The sequence below is a fragment of the Pseudorasbora parva genome, chromosome 17, assembly GCF_024679245.1.
Source record: "Pseudorasbora parva isolate DD20220531a chromosome 17, ASM2467924v1, whole genome shotgun sequence".
Lineage (NCBI taxonomy): Eukaryota > Metazoa > Chordata > Actinopteri > Cypriniformes > Gobionidae > Pseudorasbora > Pseudorasbora parva.
Genome location: NC_090188.1, coordinates 26,518,820 through 26,540,474, shown reverse-complemented (window position 1 = coordinate 26,540,474; position 21,655 = coordinate 26,518,820). Strand labels below are relative to the sequence as shown.

Here is a 21,655-nt window from a genome sequence, read left to right as displayed (position 1 = left end):
TCATGTTTGTTATCATTAAAAGGTTTCGTGTTGTGCTATTTGTCCTCCAAATCATTGTAGAACTGGCATCTGTTGCTTCAAGAACTGGCTCTCTTTTAGAGTGCTGGACAGGTTTCATCCAGATTGACAGTCGATGTCCATTCTACTGCTCTAGCGGGGTCTGGCATCCTTCTGTGAGAGACAGCAGAACCAGGTCACCCACGCAGAACAAACACTTGATTTCAGTGTCACAAAGAGTGAGACCTCTCAGTCTCTCACATAGGACAGATCAGAAAATGCTTTTTAAGACACTTTGTTATTTAAGAAAATTACTTGGTGTTTCATTTTGTCTGAAAGATATCTTCACCTCAAGTCACCTTTTTCCACTTTACTGTAAGTCTGTAATCTAATTTTTAGATGGCAAAAGCAGTTCCAGAGCAAAACTTACATCTGCCCGAGCTAGATAGCAGTAATCAAAACATGTCATTGCGCCCATATCTGAGCACAGCATGGGGAGATGGGCGCTTGTTATCTGGTTTGACTGGACTAGTGTCGCACCACACACAAACATGTGCACATGGATGCAAACAGACCGCCAACTCCCACTGTCCACCAGTCCCCTTCTGCTACAAATCCTCTCAGATCACTCTACCCAGCAAGTCTCCTGTTTGGACAGCAGCGTGAGCCCTGTAGCTGGTCCAAAGCCACGGCTTCCTCCCCTCTTCCCACCTGTCAGGTGCTCTTGGCCGTTTTAATAGGGGAGGAAAAGGAGGGGAGAGGGGGGGACAGCAGCCAGCCTGCCGGATCCAGCACCTGCCTGCCTGTCTCTCTGTGCCAACCTTTACGGCTGTCTCTTAGCTCTGCTCCACTTCCTCTAAGCCAAGACTCCCAGCAGGTGTCCCCACAGAATGGAGATCTGTCCGAGCCACCACGGAGGTCCAACTTGTCTCGTCTTCTCTGAGTGCTGTGAGAGACAGAGAGGTCACACATTTCCACGCACATTCACGGAGATCCTTTTCCTCAGTCGTGCAGAAAGAGTCACAGAAGAGATTCTTTGCCAAATGTGTGACTTATTAACATTCATAAAATCGCGTAGCTTGTCAGTTCCGCCGAAATTACTTTGTGAAAGATGTGAATCTCATTACCATGATTACATAAAGTATTGTTTTGCCATTGTTATTTCACGCCATGTGTGGTGGAAAAAAAATTGGGAAATGCAATTTGTTTTGCTTGCAAAGTGTTAATGAGGCTAGCAAGCCTTTAGCGAAATGTGCAATCGCTACACTGCATGAAACCATCGAGAGACTGAACAATTACTCAAACAGCACAGCTTTTGAGAATAACAGGCATCTGTATATCATTATGAGATGGAATCATTAGCACTCTCATAACAAGTATCTGCTTTAAAAATTAGTGCAACCGTTTAAATTCTGTTTAGCTTTGGACAAGATAGAATTGTGTTTTTTTAGGCTTTGCCTCATCTCTGTTAAATTAAACAGAAGTGAAAGTATATTACTAGTATTAAGGGCAATTCACACTGTGGACAATAACTATAATTATAAAGGTTTAATAATCACTCTAATTCTATTAGAATAGGAAAGTCCACACACAGCTATGATTGAAGAACAATAACGTCACACTTTTAGAATGTTTTTTTTTTTTTTTTTTTTTTTTTCAGCTGTTGAATAATAAAACACTGACAACCAATCAATCGACCAAGCTACTGAATTTAAATAGCTTACTGTGTGTAACTGGTCCTCCTCGACAGGCTCCGAGTGGGATTCGAACCGCAATCTCTTACTGGCTTACGTACATTAAACTCACCCCCCTAAACTACAGTCCCATCCGGGTCATGGCACCGGTCCTACTCAACTAATCTGAGCGGGATTTGAACCGGGGTCTCTGATGTAGGAGACGGATATGCTAACAAGGACGCTAACGATCGCAGCCTCTAGCGTCAGTCGCTATAGAGTGTCTCTTGAGGCCAGGGGAGGGAGGTTTACATGCACAACTCTAACTGGCCTACGCTATGTACATTAGCTGTGTGATGGATGTACATTTTCAGGTCTTACTCTAGCTGGTTAAGCTGGTTTTGAGCACTAATTCAGTCAGTTGGTCAGACACTTGGAGACAAGCTGATAAACCAACCAGCTGAGCATCAACTTGGACAGGGTGTGAGCTTACCTACACCACTTTAAACCTGGTTTCATCTTTTTTTTTTTTTTTTTTTTCAGCCCGGGCAAAGCTCAAAGGCAGAACCAGATTAGAAATATCAGGGAAAAAATCTAATTCTGCTAGTTTCTCTTAAATCTCACCTTTTCCCCGGCTGTCCCCGACCATCCAGTGAACACAGTTTCCAGGGCAACATCTCCAGTGGCCAGCAGATGCAGAGAACAATGATTGTCCAGAGTAGAGAGGGCAGAGGGACCTTTTCATTCAAGACAGGTGCCAGATGTTCTATTAGACACTTGTTTCAAGCAATTAATTATCACAACATAGATAGATAGATAGATAGATAGATAGATAGATAGATAGATAGATAGATAGATAGATAGATAGATAGATAGATAGATAGATAGATAGATAGATAGACAGATAGACAGATAGATAGATAGACAGATAGACAGATAGATAGATAGATAGATAGATAGATAGATAGATAGATAGATAGATAGATAGATAGATAGATAGGGATGCCACAATTCTCAAAATAATATTGAACAGTTCCGTACGGCATTCACGGTTCAATATGTGCTTGTGAATTGCATTTTTTTCCGTTTTGCATTTAATTAATTATTTATATTTCTCTCAGTTTTAAAATGTTCTCTCGCCTCTTTTCGAGTGTGCCTGTGAGTCTACGTGCTGATATGAGGAAATATCTAATCATATGCACTATAATTAGGGGGTGTTCAGCTGCGTTTTAAAGCCGGTTAAACATTTCATTCGCACACGCCTGTCAAACGCACGTGATTATTGGACTAAGTAGTCTTACTGCGCTAATACTGTCAAATACACACAAAGTTTACATAAACACAGTCGGTTATGTCAAAGGTTAAAGTAAAATCGTTTCTGTATATGAGATGAGAGCAGATTGTGATTGTGAACGCTTGTCCTTAAAGGGACAGTTCACCTCTAAAATTATGTTAAAAGAGAAAATCACACTGCTCTTGAATAAAGAAATAATACAGTAGATTTAATCAATTATATTGTTTATTGAAGACTATGAGTTTTAATTTTAGCCTACGTTTATTAATTCAGTTTCATACTTAAATGCTGTAGCCTACATCTCTTAGCTGCCACTGGAAATTATATATATATTAGTATTAATATTATACAATACACTAGGAATGTGTACAAGTTTTTTTTTTTAAAGTAAAGTTAAGTTTAAGTAAGGTTTTTCAAGTCTTTTAAGTACAATAAAGAAAGAGTATATTGATAACTTCCTGTTCCTGCCGCCTAAGAATAGAATAAAAAAGAAGCAAAAAAACTAACCGAACCGAAAACCGTAGTTAAAAACCTGAGGTATGTATTGAACCATGGACTATTGTTGCATCCCTAACAGACAGACAGCCAGCCAGTCAGCCAGCCAGCCAGACAGACAGACAGACAGACAGACAGACAGACAGACTGACAGACAGACGGATCAGAGAAGAGATGAGGTTGTCTTATTACACTGTCGAAATCCAAACCCTGCTGCAAGCAATCTCATCAGATTTATGTGCATTTACAGAAATGTGTTCGGTTCCTGGATTTCTGTAATGTGTTCTTCGTCCGAGGAACAAAAGGCTTAGCAATGTAATTCAGTGTGAGCAGAAAAGATGTCTAGAGCCGAGCTCTGTGTTCTCCATGCATTAAACATGACATGTAGGACCATGTGTATGGCAGTAGCTGGGACTTAAAATGAAAATGCTCTTCACAGGTAAAGACAGGTTGAATTCTGCGCTGAGCCCCACATCACTGGGGAGATTTGAACCTTCATTAAATCTGTGACAGGAAGAATGGGGCTGCAAAACGATGTGCTTTGTGGAAAGAAACACCAATAAATGGGTGAATATAAGACTATACTATTATGTATTTAATATTGCATTCAGATTATACTTTAAAGGAATGATTTTCTATCATTTATATACAGCTCTGGAAAAAATTAAGAGACCACTTAACATTGTGAAATCCATGTTAAGTGGTCTCTTATTTTTTTTCCAGAGATATATATATATATATCCAATAACTATATAACTATTGGGAAATTACTCAGAATCCCTCAGAACCATATTGTTAAATAATTTAATTAAGTAATGCTCTTTTAAAAAAGAGTGACATTTAACTAGATTAACTAAATAGTTGAAATAAAGCATTCTGTTCTCACATGAGTTCCCATTTCCTTCATACTCTTTGTATATTTAATGACTTTTATTACGTTATAAATATTAATCAACAATAGGCTGCTAAGGGAGATGCTGAATGCATCATTCTAAGGGGAAAGGGGCTGGCACTCTAATCAAAGAGGTCTAAGCATGTTCTAGTGGGTGCTGCGCATGGCGGCTGCAGCCAATCGTGGCTCTCGAGAGTGCTTATTGGCTGGGATGTGGGGGATGTCTGGCTTCCATCGGTAGGGGGTTACTCTCTCCGCTTCATCCGTCCATTCAGCCCCCACAGTCAGCAAAACACTCGTCAGAGCGCAGGTCCACAGCAAGCGAATCCTGCAGAGCTCCGTGTATGTGTGTTGTGTGTGTGTGTGTGTGTGTCAGATTGTCAGGAGGAGAGGGAGACAGTGTGGACTATCTGTTTCTGAGCCACTGCAGGAGCACTAAATCTGGGACTGTCACAGATACTGAAGGAGAGAGAGAGGACGTTTATCTAACACCACAGTTATGGAGACTCATCTTTGCTTTCCACCAGCGGATCAAACTAGAAGCAAAGGACAGAAAAGTCAGCCGCCGTATTGACTTTTAATCTTCTGGCGGAAGAAGGAGATTACATTCCCTGATAGTTTGCTCTCAGAAGGTGAAGATTAGGAGTGGATTTCCCCATTCTTTCTTTCCTTTTTTCTCTTCTGTTTCAGATATTTGCTGTGCTTTTGGGGGTTCATCGCCCTCCTCACAAGTCGTCACCTCTCTCAGATCCTTCCTTTCCTTCCCAACATCTTCTCTGCATGCTTTTCCACTGCTCTGCAGGTGAACACACTCATGGTGGATGCCAAGGGAAGGAACATGAAATGTCTGACGTTCTTGTTGATGCTTCCAGAGTCAGTTAAGAGCAAGTCCAGTAAAGGCTCCAAAAAGGGGAGTCCCAGCAGCTCGTCCAAGCTGCCCCCAGTGTGCTATGAGATAATCACCTTGAAAACTAAGAAGAAGAAGAAGATGGCAGCTGAGATCTTCCCCACTAAGAAGTCGGCGTCGGCCACCACGGTGCAGCAGTACCAGCAGCAGAACTTGAACAACAACAACACTATCCAATGCTGCAACTGGCAGGGACTCTACTCCACGATCAGGGAGAGGTAGGTCAACTTCTGATGTGTTCAGAGAGGGAGACGAGGGACTGGTACAGTAGAAGAGAACTGCCGACAAACAGAGCCTTTATAAAGTGACAGTTGCTGCAGTGGGGTCCAAAAGTCTCAGAGCACATTGGACATCTGGGACTTAAACCTGAAAATAAGAAGTTTTAAGATTATGAAAATGTAATTAAAGAAATATTCTGCACTATTTCAAGATAGTTTCTAATCAAACAAGCACATTTGTGACGCACTTGCTCTCTGAAGAAAGATGCTTCTCTCACACATTGTCAAATGGAGCTCAAGCAGCTTGAATGCCATATTTAACACTTACCAACGCTGAAGAAGAAAAAAACAAAAAACATTTTACATTTTGGTAACACTTTATTTTATAATGTCCTTGTTACATGTAGTTACTTGTAATAACTATAAATAATGCAAAATTGCATGAAACTAACCCTTAACCCATAATAACACTGTAAATGGACACCTTAAAACAAAGGGTTAAAATGCCATTGTTACAGTGAAGGTATATATTTAATTACTGAGAAATATACTTACTATAGTATAGGGTTAGGGTAAGACTAGGGTTTGGATTAGGGTTAGTTGCATGTAATTATGCATAATTTACTGTTATTACTATGGTAAGTACATGTAACATATGTAACAAGGACACTGTAAAATAACGTGTTACCAAAAACATTTGCAAATAATTTATAATAATTAAACTGGAGCATTTTCATTTTTAGATCACACTGAATATTTGGACTATACTGCATACACAGTTAAACTCAGGGTTCAGTAGGTTCAGGTTTGGGTGTTGAATGTCATTGTTAGAGTGTTATTCAATGTCTCTCTGAGATTGTTTGAGAAGGTTCTAAAATGTTAAAATGTCCATTTGTGTAGTTGTCGGTTCCTTTCTGAATGCATTGTCCTATGAAGAAAAAAGAAAGGAGCAAGTTTTTTTTTTATATGCCTTTTTATAAGGCTTTTCTCTCTGTCAAAGGGTAATATTTGCTTTGTTGTCATGGGAAAGCCCCATGCCGGCCAAAACAAATGTGCTCTCTTGGATCTGGCTTTGTAGTCCCTTTGGAACAGCGTTTCTTGTTTACCTACTGCTCCTCTGTGGCCGGGACACCAATAATACATGAAGGAGATGCCATTGTGGACTCCTATTTTATAGGAGCCAGGGATTTTCCTGAGAAAGAAACTGTTCAACCATTTTATATGTGAATAGTTGAAGAAAACAATTCCGACTCGTTCGTTTTCAAAATTAACAAGATATAGATTTTCCCACTTCCAAATAGAACAAGAGCATTTTTAAAGCTGATAACCATTTCACGTTATATGATAATTCCTTTATGTCTGATAGAAATACAGAATTTGCTTGGAATAAAGTAGGAATGTTTCTCCGTTTTTGAAATTAAAAAGTTCCCCCGAATCTCCTCTTTTGCAGAAATTCTGTGATGTTCAATAATGAACTGATGGCTGATGTTCACTTTGTTGTTGGTCAGTCTGGAGGGACTCAGAGGCTCCCAGGACACAAGGTAAGACCTCCTGACCTGCACTAAACAGCCCCCTCAGCATTACCAGAGAAAAGAATCAGGATTTTGGAGTTTGCAATGGGCTTCACTGCTGTTGCTAATAACAGCTGAATTCTTTCTCTTGTTTTCAGTCTAGCCGACCATGTGCCTTTCTGAGACGCTCCTCAATTATTAATGTAAATTAGACAAAAGTGGACCGAGTCTTTTGACATAGAGATGTCTGTCTTTTGCTAATTTGGATTCAAACTGTATTAATCAAGAGTTTGTGCTCAAAGTTCCTTAACTTAAAAAAGCATGTACATAAAAAAGTACATATTTATGCACACTGTGGCTGTCTCTCCCAAAGTTTTTTTTTTTTTCCGGAATAAACTGCTTGGTTGGTGTTTGGTTAAATAAAAGAGTCAAAAAATCAGATTTTGACTACACAAAACACATTCGACTATGTTTTAAATAACAATAACACCTACTATTTTCATCAGCATTCCTTATTGTAATATTAGTCCATATATAGTCATCTAACTCTATATAAAGGCATTAAAACAATTTGATTGATGAAACATGTTTCTTTTAACATTCATACAGATTACGTTTCCAGTTATGTAGTTATTACTGTGTAATTATATATTTAAGTACTAAGTAATATTAATGAACTACATGTACTTACTATGGGGTGAGGGTAGGATTGGGGTTTGGATTAAGGTTAGTTGTATGTAATTATGCATCATTTACTGTTATTACTATGGTAAGTACATGTAGCATACGTAACAAGGACACAATTCCCACGTATGACTTTGCAAACCCTTGATCTATATTATTTCCACTGAGTAAACCCTTTCAGGTCTTATTGGAAAGCAGTTGCTTTTGTTCTAAAATTTTCATGGGGACCATTGGATTGGGTTTATTATGTATGACTTTTTTTAACCTCGGGCCAATTTTAACTGCGCCAAAAGTCGATTTAAATCGGTTCTTGTTTCACTCCCAGACTTTCTTCAAAAAGACAGGGTTAATCTGGTGCCTACAATTCAGGCATGACTCATCTTTTATCCATTTAAGAGGGTAGAATTGAAAGCTGTGTATCGCTGATATGTGATGCTTTATAAAGCCCACTTAGACAAGGGCATTGTATTGCTTTGCTGCATGGCCACAGCCAATATTGCAATGGGCCATGAAGTTATTACAGAGCACCTTTTTTATGATGTCCATTTGGCTGACGTTCAGATATGCATTATCATTTTTATTTGAGAAGGTTATGTTTGCTTCTAGGAAAGACTTCCTTGTGTGCAAGTGCTTTGCAAAATTACTCTCGCCTTTATTTGGTGCTCCTTATAGTTGCCATATATTTGCTATGGGCTTTACACATGAGGGATCCTGAGAGAGAAGAACACACATTTACTAACGCAGCAGTAAAAAGGCCAAAATAAAGTTAACTAACTGGAAAAGATGTGAAAGTAATGCTAAAATGAATTGTAAATATTCACTTCTGCTCATGTTATATAATGCATCTGCATTGCTGTGTTGGCCTCTGATTTCATCATTAGCTACGTGCGCCCATTAGCATCAGCGAGATAACTTTTAGCTCCAGCAGCCAGTACTTTCACACCATTGTGAAACACTTCTTGATTCGGAAGGAAAAGCAAATGCCATTCACACGAATGGCACTCACGTGTCTTGTAAACCCAGGGGGAAATTACAGCCGTAATTAAGCATTGGTCTTTGTGGGTGAAATTTTGTGTGTGCTTCACGCTCAAATGACTCCAGGGGAATGGGATCAAGACGAAATTTAAAACAGCCAAGCGTTACCTTTACAATGCAATCGACTCAGAAGAAAGAAAACCCTGAAGGGCAACTTGTGAGGAATTAAAGATTGCTAGCTGTGCCTTTCTGAGTCAGGCTTATAGTAAAGAATGTGTTATTGTATGGATTGTATTCAATTTAGGGATGATTGCATGAAACCATCTCCTGCCACCTGTAAGATTCTTTTGATAAGTGTGAGGAGAGTAATCAGGGATTTATTTTTTATTTTTTTAAAGCGAAGGGAGACATCAAACGACTTTAGTAGCAGGTCATAAAAATGGGACACTTTGGAAAAATAGAGACTGAACAATAGCTGAACAGTATGAAACCTTTTCCATTTACACCACGTGCATCCTTCAATACAAAAAGTATTTTTTTGAAGGGTTTGCGCTGTTTTTGATGTTTGAAAATCACGGCTTAAAGTTAATATGTAAATTATTTAAAATTAAGTGACTGATACTATGTTTTTTTCATTCTCATTAGTATGTTCTTGCTGTGGGAAGCTCGGTTTTCCATGCCATGTTCTATGGAGAGTTGGCAGAAGACAATGATGAGATCCGTATCCCTGATGTGGAACCTCCAGCCTTTCTGGCCATGCTTAAGTAAGACTCCTTTCACAATTGCACCTTGTCTTGTCTGTGCTGGCTGACCCTTTTCTCATCTGTCTGGTTAAACCATTATTATCTTCCTGTACGCAATACTTAGTTATTATTGTTTTCAATTAAGCGCAGGAGCGAGAGAAAATTGTTCTCTCTGATCTAAGTACCACTCTTTGGACTTCTTCCAGAAGGTTAATCGACTACACCGACATGTAATTTCTTTACAGCCAATGGTTCAAGACCATTAAAAACGATATAACCTCTGGAAGAAGTCTTTTCTGATTGAAATCAACTGTGCAATTAGCTTCATTTGAATACACTTAAGATACCAAATAGTTTAATTTGACTTCTTAAATGTCATTTTGAATTGAGTTCTCAATTCATATCATTCAAATTGGAAAAGCTCCTCAGCATGACTTCATGGGATGCATTCATGAAAAAGTTGCAAGACTCGTGGTATTTCAGCACAAAAACCTGCATCATTAACCACACCAAATTCAGTTTAACAGGTGCTAATGTACAGTGTATTTCTGATTTGCATAATTTTTTCAAGTGCCTATAAACACTCTCAGTGGGCACAAATCATTCTTTGTTAACGTTCCTGTATCTCAGTTGAACACCCAGCTTAAATCAACCTTCAACTGGCCAAGCTGATCTTGTAGATAAGACTTGAACTAAATGGCATGATTGTTTCAGTAATGGCATGCGTTTTTTCTAACGTCTATTCAAAAACTGCCGCGAAACATACAATAACAATCGTAATAATACGCTGCCAGATTTCAGGATGAACCTGAACGTGCTTTTAGCGCCATTCATTAGATTATTTATTGGATATAAAACATGCAAGTAAGAAATTTTGCCACAGGCATATTTTTCAGACAGCAACTATTTGTACTAAATAGCAATGCTATTTACACTATGGAACATATTATATAAATGGCAAATTAACGTGAGGGTGCAATTCCAAAAAATTGCAGATGAAAGTGGAAAGTTCTGCGATTGATCTACTGACGACATGCAAACCAAAGACCACAGAAGCAGCCGGATCATTATCATAACGACCAACCCAATCTACCAGTTAGCGTCTAGTTTAAGACATGCTTTTTTTGGGGTGGTAAATAATGCAGCCGGATCATTATCATAACGACCAACCCAATCTACCAGTTAGCGTCTGGTTTAAGACATGCTTTTTTTGGGGTGGTAAATAATGGTGCAAACACCAATTTATTGACTTAAAAGTTTGTTTTAGTAAATCACCTTGCATGATTCATGCGGCAGTCCTGTGGACAAAAATGCCTTGTTGATGCTAGAGGTCAGAGGAGAACTAGCCGACTGATTCAAGTTGATAGAAGAGCAACTTTGACTGAAATAACCACTCGTTTCAACCGAGGTATGCAGCAAAGCATTTGTGAAGCCACAACACACACAACCTTGAGGCGGATGGGCTACAAAAGCAGAAGACCCCACCAAATACCACTCATCTCCACTACAAATAGGAAAAAGAGGCTACAATTTGCACAAGTTCACCAAAATTAGACAGTTGAGGACTGGAAAAATGTCTGCTGAGACATTCAGATGGTAGAGTCAGAATTTGGCATAAACAGAATGAGAGCGTGGATCCATCATGCCTTGTTACCACTGTGCAGGCTGGTGGTGGTGGTGTAATGGTGTGGGGGATGTTTTCTTGGGACACTTTAGGCCCCTTATTGCCAACTGGAGATTGTTTAAATGCCACAGCCTACCTTTATGACCACCATGTATCCATCCTCTGATTGCTACTTCCAGCAGGATAATGCACCATGTCACAAAGCTTGAATCATTTCAAATTGGTTTCTTGAATGACAATGAGTTCACTGTACTAAAATGTCCCCCACAGTCACCAGATCTCAACCAAAAAGGCTAGGTATTCATTATCACTAACTAGCCGGTTGTATTCGCAGAATAAACCCTGGCAGAGTGATCATGACCCCGACCCCCTTGCATCACTCTGAATGGGTTTATTCTGCGATTAAAAACTGGCTGGGTGTACATTATCCCGCTTATTACACGACTAACAGTGACTTGTCTCAAGTAAATTAGACACAAATTAATCTTCCGCAAAGAGAAAAACTGCTTTAAGCCTTTATCTACTGCTGAAAAAAATTATTATTATTTTTTAACATTTAGACATCTTCTTCCAGTGTAACCCGTGGTAGTTAAGTGTTTCAGTTAAGATGGCACCAGACAGTCGACGACAGCGGAGTGACTCATTAAAGGGTTAGTTCACCCAAAAATGAAATTGATATCATTAATGACTCACCCTAATGTCGTTCCACACCTCCCGTCATCTTCGGATCATTAATGCTATTAATGACATAAATTTCATTTTTGGGTGAACTAACCCTTTAAGCATAAGTAGTACCGGTCAAGATAACTCACAGTCCTTGGATGAGCGGCGTGTTATTCAACTTTGGTGGTTTTTATTTAGTAGGAATAACATACCGCTGGAATGCGCAATTGATCAATCAGAATCAAGTATTTCACAGTGTCATGTAATAAGTATTGCATATACATATATATATATATTGTGACGGGGTGAAGAAGTACACGACACAGGAGGGCAGGTGAATTTCCCCGAAGGGTGGATTTATTGAACAAAGTGAAAGTGAAAGTGCGTTGAGTGCGGTGCTCCGTGCTCGGTGTGGTCTCTTCTTGCGTCCTCGGTGCTCGCGGTGATCTGGATCCGTGCTCAGAGTGAGTGCTGGCCGTCACACGCTGCTCTCTGGAGGGAGAATGGAGACAACAGTTAGCCGAGTCTTCTGGAGACATCTCTCACCTCTTTGGGCGGCGGGCAGGCTTATAAAGCCGCCCGCTGATGAGTTGCAGCTGTGACGGCTCAGCCTGTGATGAGCGGGTGCAGGTGTTCCCGCCTTGTTTCCAGGGCGACGCTGATGAGCGCTCGGGACACTTGTCACACTCCCCCCCCCTAAGCGACGTCCTGGTCCTGCGGAGAAGCGGGGAAACTGGGGGGGGTTGGGGAGTGGAGCCTGACAGACCTGCGAAAGCTGACCACATCCGGGAAAGACCGTCGGCATTGGCGTTGGCCGTCCCGGCACGATGTTGGACGGTGAAGTTGAAGTCCTGGAGCGCCAGGAACCACCGCGTCACCCTGGCATTCGTCTCCTTGGCCCGGGCCATCCATTGTAGTGGTGCGTGGTCAGTGGTCAGGGTGAAGTGGCGGCCCAGGAGGTAATACCGGAGCTCCAGGACTGCCCACTTGACGGCCAACGCCTCCCGTTCCACGGTTGCGTAGCGCTGTTCTGCTGGGGTCAGCTTTCGGCTAATGTAGATCACCGGGTGTTCCTCGCCGTCGGTGACTTGGGAGAGGACGGCTCCCAACCCGGTGTCGGAGGCGTCCGTTTGTAGCAGGAAGGGGCTATTGAAGTCGGGCGCTCGTAGGACCGGTGCCGAGGTGAGGGCCGACTTGATGCGGTGGAACGCCGCCTCCGCCTCGGTGCTCCACTGGGTCTTCTCTGGCAGCCCCTTCCTGGTCAGGTCTGTCAGGGGAGAGGCTAAGGAGGAGAAGTCAGGGATAAAGCACCGATAGTAACCCGCCAACCCCAAAAAGGCTCGTACCTGCGTCTTCGTGGCGGGACGGGGAGCGGAGAGAATCGCCGAGACCTTCTTCTCCTGGGGTCGGATCAGGCCCCGTCCCACCTGGTAGCCGAGGTACTTGGCCTCCGCGAGTCCTAGGTGGCATTTCCGGGGGTTGGCGGTCAGCCCAGCCCGACGTAACTCCGACAGCACCTTCCGCAGCCGGTCCAGGTGGTCCTCCCAGGTCTCGGAGTGTACCACCACGTCATCCAAGTAGGCCGCCGCGTAGGCTTGGTGAGGTCGGAGCAGGATGTCCATGAGCCGCTGGAAGGTGGCGGGTGCTCCGTGCAGGCCGAAAGGGAGGACGCGGTATTGCCAGTGGCCGCTCGGAGTGGAGAAGGCTGTCTTTGGCTTGGCCTGAGCGGAGAGGGGTACCTGCCAATACCCTTTCGTGAGGTCGAGGGTGGAGATGTACCGCGCCCTCCCCAGGCGGTCCAGCAGCTCATCTACGCGGGGCATGGGATAGCCGTCAAACTCCGAGACCTCGTTGAGCCGGCGGAAGTCGTTGCAGAAGCGGAAGGTGCCATCGGGCTTTGGGACCATCACAATCGGGCTGGACCACGGGCTGCGTGATGGTTCGATGACCCCTAACCTCAACATCTCCTGTACCTCTGCCTCAATGGCGTGTCGCCGAGCCTCCGGAACACGGTAGGGCCGCTGCCGAACGACGACTCCTGGGGCCGTCCGGACGTCGTGCTCCAAGACGTGAGTCCGCCCGGGGCGAGGGGAGAACACCGCAGAAAACTGACTGACCAGGTGTTGCAGCTCCGACTTTTGGGCCGCCGACAGTTGGGGGTCCATGTCTACCATCACGGGTAAGGAGTCCGTGAACGCGGAGAGCTGGGGCCCGGTCCCGACCCAGCGCTTCAGGAGGTTGATGTGGTACAGCTGGTCGGCTCTCCTCTTCCCAGGCTGCCGGACCCGGTAGGTGACGGGCCCGACCTTCTCGGCGACCGTGAAGGGACCCTGCCAGGTGGCCAAGAATTTACAGGTGGCGGTCGGGACCAGGACCAAGACATGGTCCCCGCGCTGGAACTCTCTGGGTTGGGCGGCCCGGTCGTAGTGCCTCCGTTGGGCCTGCTGGGCTTTGGCCAGGTGCTCCCGGACAATGGGCATCACGCGGTCGATCCTGTCGCGCATCTGCCGCACGTGTTCGATCGTGGAACGGTGTACCCCCGGTTGTTGCTCCCAGGCCTCCTTGGCCACGTCGAGCAGTCCGCGGGGTTGCCGGCCGAAGAGGAGCTCAAACGGGGTGAAGCCGGTGGACGCTTGGGGGACTTCCCGGATGCCAAAGAGGACGTAGGGCAGCATCTTGTCCCAGTCCCGCGGGTCTTCGGCGGCCACCTGCCGCAGCATCTGCTTGAGCGTCTGGTTGAACCGCTCGACGAGGCCGTCGGTCTGGGGGTGGTACACCGTTGTGCGGAGCTGTTGGACCTTCAGGAGCCTGCAGAGATCTGCCATCATCCGGGACACGAACGGGGTGCCCTGGTCAGTCAGAATCTGGGCGGGGATGCCCACCCGGCTACACAGAAGGAAGAGCTCCTGGGCGATGGCCTTGGTGGTGGCTTTCCGGAGGGGAATGGCCTCTGGGTAGCGGGTGGCATAGTCCACGATGACTAGGATGTGTTCGAACCCCCGGGCGGACTTCGGCAGCGGTCCCACCAGATCCATTCCGATTCGCTCGAAGGGCACCTCTATGATGGGCAGCGGAATCAGCGGGCTGGGGGGAGGAACTCGTGGCGATGTCCGCTGGCAGGTGGGGCAGGCTTGGCAGAAGCGCTTCACCTCGGCCTCCAGGCCGGGCCAGTGGAAGCGATCTCGGATCCGTTGGATGGTGTTCTGAGCCCCGAGGTGGCCTGCCATGGGGTGTGCGTGGGCGATCTCCATCACTGCCTCGGTCTTGCTGCGGGGCACGACGAGCAGGTTTTTTTCCTCCCCCCTTCGCTGAGCGACACAGTAGAGCAGGCCTTGTTCAATTCTGAAGTGGGGCGTAGGGTGCGGCGCGGGCTGTAGGTCCTTCCCCTCCGCGACCCGTACCTGAGCCCAGCAGTGCTTCAGACGGTCGTCCTCGTGCTGCTCGCGGGCGAACGCCCCGGCCCCCGAGACCTGCTGGAAGAGATCATAGAATAGGTTAGCAGCTTGGGGGGTGGACTCACCGTCTCGGGGGCTGTCCGAAGCCAGCAGCACAGGACGCCGTCTGGGTCTCCGCGCGGTCCGGCGCTTTGGGCGGCTCCCGGGCTGGCTGACAGGCTGAGTGGCGGCGGTGAGGAGACGGTCGAACCCCGGCCAGTCCCTTCCGAGCAACACGGGGACCGGCAGATCCTTGACGATCCCGACTTCGATGGCCCAGGTGCCCGGGGCGGCCTCGATGGACACGCGACGTGCGGGGACTTCTCGGGTATCGCCGTGCACACACACACAATGGGGACGGAGGTCTTCGAATCTCCTCGCGGCGGCAGGATTGCCGCCTGTACGAGGCTGATGGCGCTGCCGGAGTCCAGGAGAGCCAGGAAGGGACGGCCGTTAATCTTCACCTCCGCCCGCGGCGCGTTCTCTGTGTGCACGGCGCAGCCTGCCAGCCATGCTCGTCCAGGGGATCGCGGGGCTTCGGTGGGCATGGGCTCGTCCGGAGGCCCGGGAACCGCCGGCCTGCCTACTGGTCGCGAGGTACCCTCCGGCGTGCGTCGCTCCTGGACCACCCTTCGGGGAAAAGGCGACGCTCGCTCCCCGACCTCCCGGTGGAAGGTGGCATCCGCCAGCTCAATAGCCTCGACCAGCTCATCCTTGGTGGTGGGCTTCCGCATCCCCACGGCTTGACGGAGGTGGCGCGGGAGCGCGCGCAGGAGGCGGTCAATGACGACGCGCTCCGCTACCTGGATGGCGGTGGAACCCTCGGCCAGCAACCAGTGTTGTGCCAGACGGGAGAGATCCGCGGCTTGGAGTCTGGGCGGGCGCCGTGGGTCATAGGACCAGTCATGGAAGAGTTGTGCAGCGCTGATCGCGGATAGCCCGACACGGCCCAGGATCTCTTTCTTTAGCACCGCATACGAAGTGCTTTGCGCAGGGGGAAGCGCGAAGTACGCCCGCTGCGCATCCCCGGTCAACAGCGGGGCGACGATGCGAGCCCACTCATCCTCTGGCCACGCCTCGCGGGTAGCGATGGTCTCAAACATCTCCAGGTATATGGCGACATCGTCGTGCTCGGTCATCCGTGGCATGAGTTGGGTTGCTTGGGCGCGAGGGTCAGGCAGCGGAGCGCGTTGGGCCGCGGCCGCCCGCAGTGTGAGCAGCTCCCGCTCGGTAGTGTCTTGTCGAGAGGCCATATGCTCCATAATTTGCTGCTGGCGGATGCTCACCTCGGTGAGGTGTTTCAACAGTTCGCCACCTGGGGAAACAGAGGGAAAAAACCAATAAGTGTGGGGAAAAAATAAATCCAGGGAAAAAGTCTCGGGGAAACGGGAACCACTCCACGTGAACCTGATGTCGGTACTTCTTCACACTCTTGCCCGCATTCTCCACCAGTGTGACGGGGTGAAGAAGTACACGACACAGGAGGGCAGGTGAATTTCCCCGAAGGGTGGATTTATTGAACAAAGTGAAAGTGAAAGTGCGTTGAGTGCGGTGCTCCGTGCTCGGTGTGGTCTCTTCTTGCGTCCTCGGTGCTCGCGGTGATCTGGATCCGTGCTCAGAGTGAGTGCTGGCCGTCACACGCTGCTCTCTGGAGGGAGAATGGAGACAACAGTTAGCCGAGTCTTCTGGAGACATCTCTCACCTCTTTGGGCGGCGGGCAGGCTTATAAAGCCGCCCGCTGATGAGTTGCAGCTGTGACGGCTCAGCCTGTGATGAGCGGGTGCAGGTGTTCCCGCCTTGTTTCCAGGGCGACGCTGATGAGCGCTCGGGACACTTGTCACAATATATATATATATATATATATATACATATATATATATATATATATATATATATATATATATATATATATATATATATATATATATATATATCAGTGTGAACACTAATGAACTCTGAACACTGATGGCACTAGATGCTTAAATGTCGAATAAAACTCTAGCTTGAACAAGAAGAAAATAAATAATGAAGTTAGCTTAGCTTGTCCACCTCTAAGAGGGCTTAGGACCATGACAGAAGATCTGATAAATCTTAGCTTAGCTTATGCTTACCCATCTCTCTTGAGAGTCCTTCTGTGTTCTCCACTCTCTCTCTCTCCTCTTGCTCTGGCTTATCTTTCACTCCATCTCTTGAGAGAGATTTTTTTGTGTCTTTCATCCCACCTCCACCACTTTCATGAAGAAGTGTAAGCGCTGTCTTTTGGTTTGCAGAAGATGCCCATTGAACATTGTGTTTATTATGTTACTTCTATATAGGTTATCGCTTCTAGTCCAGAATGGGTTACATGACATAGTATTAGATTTGCAGTAGGTCTGTGGATTGCATTATAGTATGATCAATTCAGCCTAACATCTGTTCCCAAGGACACAATCACAGGCCAAGTTCATTCCTATTCCACAAAGTTGTGGCTGTTGTCAGAATAACTCTTTTTGTTATCCAAAGCGGTGTAGTATTACTATAGTATTTCCAGTTAAGCTTTTCTTTGACCAAAGACATATTGTGGCTCATGCTGGTAGCAATTCATAAAATAGTAGCTTCTAGCTGGGCCAGTAATAGCAGGCTACCATGCATCCTACAGTATTACATCTGTTTTAAATGACTACAGCAGATGGTGGCTAACCCTGTTTTTTTGTTTTCTGTTTCTCAGGTACATTTACTGTGATGAAATTGACTTGAGTGCCGATACCGTACTGGCAACATTATACGCAGCCAAAAAGTACATAGTCCCACACCTGGCTCGGGCCTGCGTCAACTTCTTGGAAACCAGTTTGAGTGCGAAGAATGCGTGTATTCTTCTGTCACAGAGCTGTCTGTTTGAAGAGCCAGACCTAACGCAACGCTGCTGGGAAGTCATTGACGCTCAGGCTGAGCTGGCACTTAAGTCTGAGGGCTTTTGTGACATTGACGCTCAGACCTTGGACAGCATCCTCAGACGAGAGACTCTGAACGCTAAGGAGATTGTAGTGTTTGAAGCGGCACTAAGCTGGGCAGAGGCCGAATGTCAGCGGAGGGAGATGAACACATCCATCGACAACAAGCGCAAGGTATTGGGCCAATTCGTCTACCTGATCCGTATCCCAACCATGGGTCTCGATGATTTCGCGAACGGTGCCGCACAATCGGGAGTGTTAACGCTGAACGAGACCAATGACATTTTCTTATGGTACACGGCGGCTAAGAAACCCGAGCTGCAGTTTGTCAGCCAACCTCGCAAGGGCTTGACGCCACAGAAGTGCCACCGCTTCCAGTCGTGCGCCTACCGCAGCAACCAGTGGCGTTATCGCGGACGCTGCGACAGCATTCAGTTTGCCGTCGATAAGCGGGTGTTTATTGCCGGTTTCGGCCTTTACGGCTCAAGCTGCGGATCTGCTGAGTACACCGCCAAGATCGAGCTCAAACGGCAAGGGGTCGTCCTGGGAACCAACCTTAGCAAGTACTTTTCAGATGGATCCAGCAACACCTTCCCCGTTTGGTTCGAGTATCCGGTTCAGATCGAGCCTGACACTTTCTATACGGCCAGTGTGGTTCTAGATGGAAATGAACTAAGTTATTTTGGACAGGAGGGGATGACGGAAGTTCAGTGTGGGAAGGTGACCTTCCAGTTTCAGTGCTCTTCGGACAGCACCAATGGCACAGGTGTGCAAGGCGGCCAGATTCCAGAGCTCATTTTCTATGCCTGAGTTTCCCCTGGGAAAACAAAAAACTGCTCACCTCACCAGTGTGAAATAGCTTTACAATATCTGTTTTTTCTATTACATGGCAGAATTCAGCTCCTCCAATGATGCCAGCTCAAGCAAACTGAGGCATAACAGGCATTACAAGGGTTTTGTTTTAAGCTTTTTTTTTTCGGGGGCTGTCAATTCGTGAACAGTTACACTGTATTTCCTCCTTGTCTTGAAAGTGAATTAAATATCTTATTTTGTGCTTTGCATAATTCTGCACCTGTTTACAAAGAAAATCTAATTTTAATGCTGTGGGATTCATTGTCTAAGCTCCAAATTGGATGCACCAGCCTGGCTGTTGCTCATTATCTTAATTGTTTTAAAATAGTTCTGATTCATTTAATTTGAGAGGGGACATTGTACATTGTACTGTATATATTTAAATGTGTGAAGTAAATTATAAATATATATAAATATACTATATTATCACTCCATGGCTACATCTACTGTTTACAATGACTACGCCATGCTGGTGAATGCTTGCACATGTATATTGTAGCAATAGTGAACAAAATTCTCATGATAAAAAACTGTCTAACTCTAGCATTTCTCCTCATCACAATTCAAGCCAATCAAATACGTAACACCAAAGTCAACATAACTACTTTTGATCAGCATCATCGAGATTGTTCAGAATAATCATTTCATTTAGATTTAGAAACACCCCCCCCCCCCCCCCCCCCCATTCTTTGCCTCAGTCATATTTAGGAAGATAACCGTTTGAGCTTAAACATATGTAGAGTTTGCACTGGAATAAACACTTTTCATTTCAAAGTCATTGACCCTGCTGTAGACCTTAGTCAAGGTAGAGCTATTTAATGTTACGAAAATGAAAGCAAGGGACAGATGTTCTGTTCAATGAGTTAACCTCGACTTTGAATACAAAATAATAAAAATAATCTATTTAGACATGGCAAAGGACCTTAAGACAGTACAGGATTTTGCATTGTACATCTGTTCATTTTAATTTTCGGAAGATTAATATAGCCTGCCTGAGGTCAATAGAATCAAATGTACAGTCAATTGCTTCATGATGTATTATATTCAGCAGAATCAACATCCTAAATATTTATCTTACATAAAATGTATGGGTTTTCTGAAACATGGCATATTTTATTAACACAGTTCACCAGTTGGAAGTCTCTTTCATGCTGGGTTTGTAAAGTGAATTAACACATATACATTATCGTAAATTCAGCTGAAGTAACAGGTTACATATTTACGGCATCACCATCACACAATGTGACGTTTTGGGATATTGTGTCATAATTTCCACCTCTATAAGTGTTGCTTTCATGGCTAATTAGCAGCATAATTAGCTGTCACCCAACAAACCCTTTTTCACGCTTCTAAATTGGATGTTGTCAACTAACATTATATCACATTTTTGTGAAGACAAGATATTTCAAGCATTTTATTTTGTCTGCTTTGGGCTGTAATTACCAGCATTGTTTCCCCCTCTTATTTTAATTAAGGTGTTAAAGGGACAAGAATACAGAAAGCTAATTCTATTCCCTGTATAATTCTATCCCCTCCCCCCAAAAAAATGTTTTACACGGTGACAATGACTGCAGAACATTTGTCCCGTAAATCATGTCTGCATCCCACTTAACAGTCAATAAAGTGAACGAAACACTAGGGTTAAATAGACCACCAACAAGGTGCACTTTAAAATGAGCTTGAACATTAATGTTTATACAGTACATGCAAATCAATAAAAAAAAAATTAAATGTTTCAGGTTATGGACTTCTGTGTCAAAATTTTGTTAATGTCATGTTTTTATTTACAAGTAAATGTACCCATCACATGAGCTACTTTAATATTTGTGCACTAATTAGAAGAGGTCATTGATGGAGCTTGCTGTGTGTTTATGACGAACACTTCTGTGAATGTGTATAAAGCATATGTTTGTGTGTTACAGACTTATGAATGTGTATGATAGTTGAACATGCAAATAAACTGAACAAGCAGTTCTATTATGACATCACAAATGACTTCAGATATTTATTTTATATGAGACTAAATGTATGCACACTATACTGTCCATTTCCAGAAAGGGAAAAAACATCATCAAAGTATAAATGTTTTGTTTTTTATTTACAGTAAACAACTTTTTAGAGTGGATTATTTTATCAAATGTGTTCACATTATGAAAATGCAGGAAAAGTACATATTTCCCCTTCAGCAATTTGCTATATTGATCCAATTTGATCCAATATGGATGCATAAATAAAGCTCACAGGTACACATTTCATCTGGTTACAAATAAGGCATACAAAAAGGGTTTACATAAGTTTATGAAACATACTTCTATATTCAGTACACTGCATACAGGCCAAAAATAGTACATATGCTTAGAATGCAAAGCACTAGAATAAGAGAATGTGAAAATAAAAATACTGTTTGGTGTGTGTTTAGATATTTAAAGGTGCAGTAAGCAATTTCCTGTTGATAAGAAAATACTGTTGATATTTATAATCGCCCACCACACCCCTCCCTTCATTGCCCAAAAAAAACAAGAACACGTTATGCAACACAGGCAAACACTAACAACTGGTGAACATTATGGATGAACTATCTGAGATTTAACAAAAACAAACAAAAACAAACAATTGTACTCACATACTGAGCAGAAACAAAGCACTCTTGGCGTCTGTTTCAGGCCTTCCGCTCACTAACGTCTCTCCAACGCTTTCCAATATTAAAGCAGATTCTAGGCCTTCACTGGAATAAACACTTTTCATTTCAAAGTATTTGACTCT

General features: G+C 44.5%; 1 protein-coding gene across 2 annotated transcripts; it reads left to right on the top strand.

Moving 5' to 3' along the window:
* The first annotated feature begins 4,614 nt into the window (after positions 1 to 4,614).
* On the top strand, positions 4,615 to 19,560 carry btbd3b (BTB (POZ) domain containing 3b). 2 transcript variants are annotated; one of them, XM_067421083.1, is made up of 5 exons: positions 4,615 to 4,983; positions 5,224 to 5,476; positions 6,927 to 7,017; positions 9,292 to 9,410; positions 17,818 to 19,560. In XM_067421083.1, exons 2-5 carry the CDS (start codon positions 5,340 to 5,342, stop codon positions 18,848 to 18,850), a joined length of 1,380 nt encoding a protein of 459 aa, XP_067277184.1. In that variant the 5' UTR covers positions 4,615 to 4,983; positions 5,224 to 5,339; the 3' UTR covers positions 18,851 to 19,560. The 2 variants fall into 2 exon arrangements, with proteins under 2 accessions (XP_067277184.1, XP_067277183.1); XM_067421082.1 differs by having other exon boundaries at positions 4,615 to 5,476.
* The last annotated feature ends 2,095 nt before the right edge of the window (positions 19,561 to 21,655 follow it).

What these genes read in the sequence shown, in the direction of transcription:
- btbd3b (XM_067421082.1), top strand. Translation starts at nt 5,166, where the DNA reads ATGGTGGATGCCAAGGGAAGGAACATGAAATGTCTGACGTTCTTGTTG. An exon ending in TACTCCACGATCAGGGAGAG is followed by an intron (nt 5,477 to 6,926) that starts GTAGGTCAACTT and finishes CCTCTTTTGCAG; the next exon opens with AAATTCTGTGATGTTCAATA. An exon ending in GCCTTTCTGGCCATGCTTAA is followed by an intron (nt 9,411 to 17,817) that starts GTAAGACTCCTT and finishes TCTGTTTCTCAG; the next exon opens with GTACATTTACTGTGATGAAA.